The 2,506-nt window shown below is 38.7% G+C and overlaps 1 protein-coding gene across 1 annotated transcript; it reads right to left on the reverse strand.

The window, feature by feature from the left end:
• Positions 1 to 493: 493 nt before the first annotated feature.
• On the reverse strand, positions 494 to 2,501 carry LOC21384049 (mannosylglycoprotein endo-beta-mannosidase; the record flags this gene model as incomplete). Its single annotated transcript, XM_024165846.1, has 6 exons — positions 494 to 839; positions 969 to 1,138; positions 1,332 to 1,562; positions 1,779 to 1,827; positions 2,045 to 2,103; positions 2,367 to 2,501. Coding segments are annotated over 6 exons (912 nt in total), but the record flags the coding sequence as incomplete, so codon positions are not given.
• Positions 2,502 to 2,506: the final 5 nt, after the last annotated feature.

Below are 2,506 nucleotides of genomic sequence, written 5' to 3' on the forward strand. Positions count from 1 at the left end.
TTAAAACGGAAAAGTTATGACGTTTTTAAGAATATAAAAATAATATTCATTAACTTGAGTTTGAGTTTAAGAACTTTAGTTGAAGGGGAAACTTGAACTTAGATCTTAGCCCCTGTCAGGCCCCCTATGAGGAAGGTCTACACCAAGAGGACCAAGGGTGGACTGAAACTCAGGCCCAAATGAAACGAAAGAAAGGGGTTTGGTTGTCAAGAAAGGCCGGTCGACTGCTTCGTTCCTCTCCTCAATTTGCTGGGCCAAATCCATAACTTCCTGCAAGTTAATGGGCCGAAGTAATTTGACCTCAGCCCGCACGTCTTCTCGGAGTCCGTTAAGGAAAGCTCCCCGGAAAATGGGTTCCGGAATTCCTCTCATCGACGCCGCTAACGCCTCAAAACGGTAGGTTCAGGTTCTTAGACGGTAGGTTCAGGATCCTATCAACTCCAAACTCAAGTTAAAACTCAAATTTTACAAACGAACATAAAGTTGAATAAAGTTGTAACTTGAGTTCAAACTTTCTTTGAGTTTTACTCTAAAAGAACAAGCCCTTTGACTTCTCCCTCCCCCCACAACATCAAGCCCATAAATGCATGCAGAGAAGCCAGATGAGTTCAGAGAGAAGATAGAGAGAGATTACCAGCAGACCATGGAGATCACAATAATAATAAAATTCTGGCCTCTCAGCCAATCCACCGGCCCAACAGCGGAGCATGTTTAAATTCATATCAGCATGAAACTTAATATCTGTGCTGTAACGCTTCTTTGAAAGCCTAAGTAATCCATCTGATAATATCCAGTTACCCCCACGTATAAAAATAGGCTGGCCATTGACCTTGAACAGCCTGCAGACCAAATATGCAAAAATTATACAAACGATAGGGAGGAGAAAAGGAATGTCCAGTTCAACATTAAGAACTGAAAATGGTAGTTAAAAATCACCAAATTGCAATTAGGTACACCTTAGACCTTACCTGCCACCTGTGGCACTATCAATATGGCTCTCGATTTTGCGGAATCCAAATAAATGGCTCCACGAATCAGACTCTCCATGACCCTTTACATCAACTGTAATAACAACATTGTACAATGATTGCTTTCCCATGCCATTGGGCCACCATAAATTAGGCTTGTAGAAAAAGAGCTGCCAATTTGCATTGTTTAGTAATCTGAAAAACCCATTTTTCAAAAGGCAAAACTAATTGATGAAACAACATCAAACCAAATATAAATAAGTAATCAAGAAGCTCGGAAATCAAAATTATACGTATTCAATTTTCTACTTTGAGACTCTCTCATAAGTAAATAAGTTTGCTCCCTATCGCTCCCTAACCAACCTGGGGAAACGTATATTGTATCTGTGATCCAGCTGGGATTGACACATGTTGAGTTTCGAGATGCTCTACCAAACACATGCTGCCTTCGAGCTCTATTGTCACTTGGATGTTCAAAGAGCACTCTGCAACCCAGGCACTTTTATTTACCAACTCTGTTGTAGCATGCAAATACACTCTCTTGTAACCATCAAAGAATGATGAAACCAAGTGGGGATCAATTATTTTTACTGGCTGCATCAAATGGTAATGCATTTTCTATTAAAACATTAAACTTGTTACACATGACCATGATATTACAGGATAGAGAGGAACAAGAAAAACATAAATAATTGGAACATGGAAGGGAAAAAAAAAGGTAGTCAAATGGTACAAGCTTCACTAAAGTAATTGAAGTCATTTAGGAAACATATATAAATCTAATCAGTTAGCCGTGTGATTAAAACTCACCCCAGTAACATAAACTGATACCTCATCCCATATGCCAGTGTTTCTATCCCTGGAATAATGAACAAGAGAATCACATCAGAGATTCTTTTTTCTTTTCCATATTGCTATTGCAGAAATAATCATCTGAAATAAAATGGAAGCAAGTGAAGCGAAGAACCACAATATTAATAAATATGTACTTGTCCTTTTTAAGGGCGCAATGTGATAAGAAAATTGAAATAAACTAAAAACACATTGCATAAATTTAATCACGGTGGGGTAGTCACCTTATAGGAGCTATCCAGTCCCAACCTTCCACATATTGAGTGGCAACATCTTTACCAATCTACCAAGAGAAACAGATTAAAATTAGTCGGAACACCGTACATATTACTCATATTAATTTGCCCTTTGGCCCTTCTTATTAAGTCATAAGTCATACTAATCATTGTCTTTTAGTAATCATCCAACTTGGATGAAAAATGATGGCATAATGTATTTCTGAGACATTATTATCCGTAGAATGTTATAGCCTATAGGACAAGATTCTGAGGGAGGAAAAATTTAGGGCATTAGCTAATCAATAAATTTTAGTTCAGCAAATTATACCTCATGATCACCACCTTGCCCCCCCTTCGGAGGAATGCTCCCAGGATGATCTGGAGGGTGAACAAGAACAGCAAGCAAGTTTTGACCCGCGGGACGCACGATATCTGTGACATCAAGAGAATGCCTTCTAAACATCCCTT

This window comes from Morus notabilis, unplaced genomic scaffold, assembly GCF_000414095.1.
Source record: "Morus notabilis unplaced genomic scaffold, ASM41409v2 Scaffold10460, whole genome shotgun sequence".
Taxonomy (NCBI): domain Eukaryota; kingdom Viridiplantae; phylum Streptophyta; class Magnoliopsida; order Rosales; family Moraceae; genus Morus; species Morus notabilis.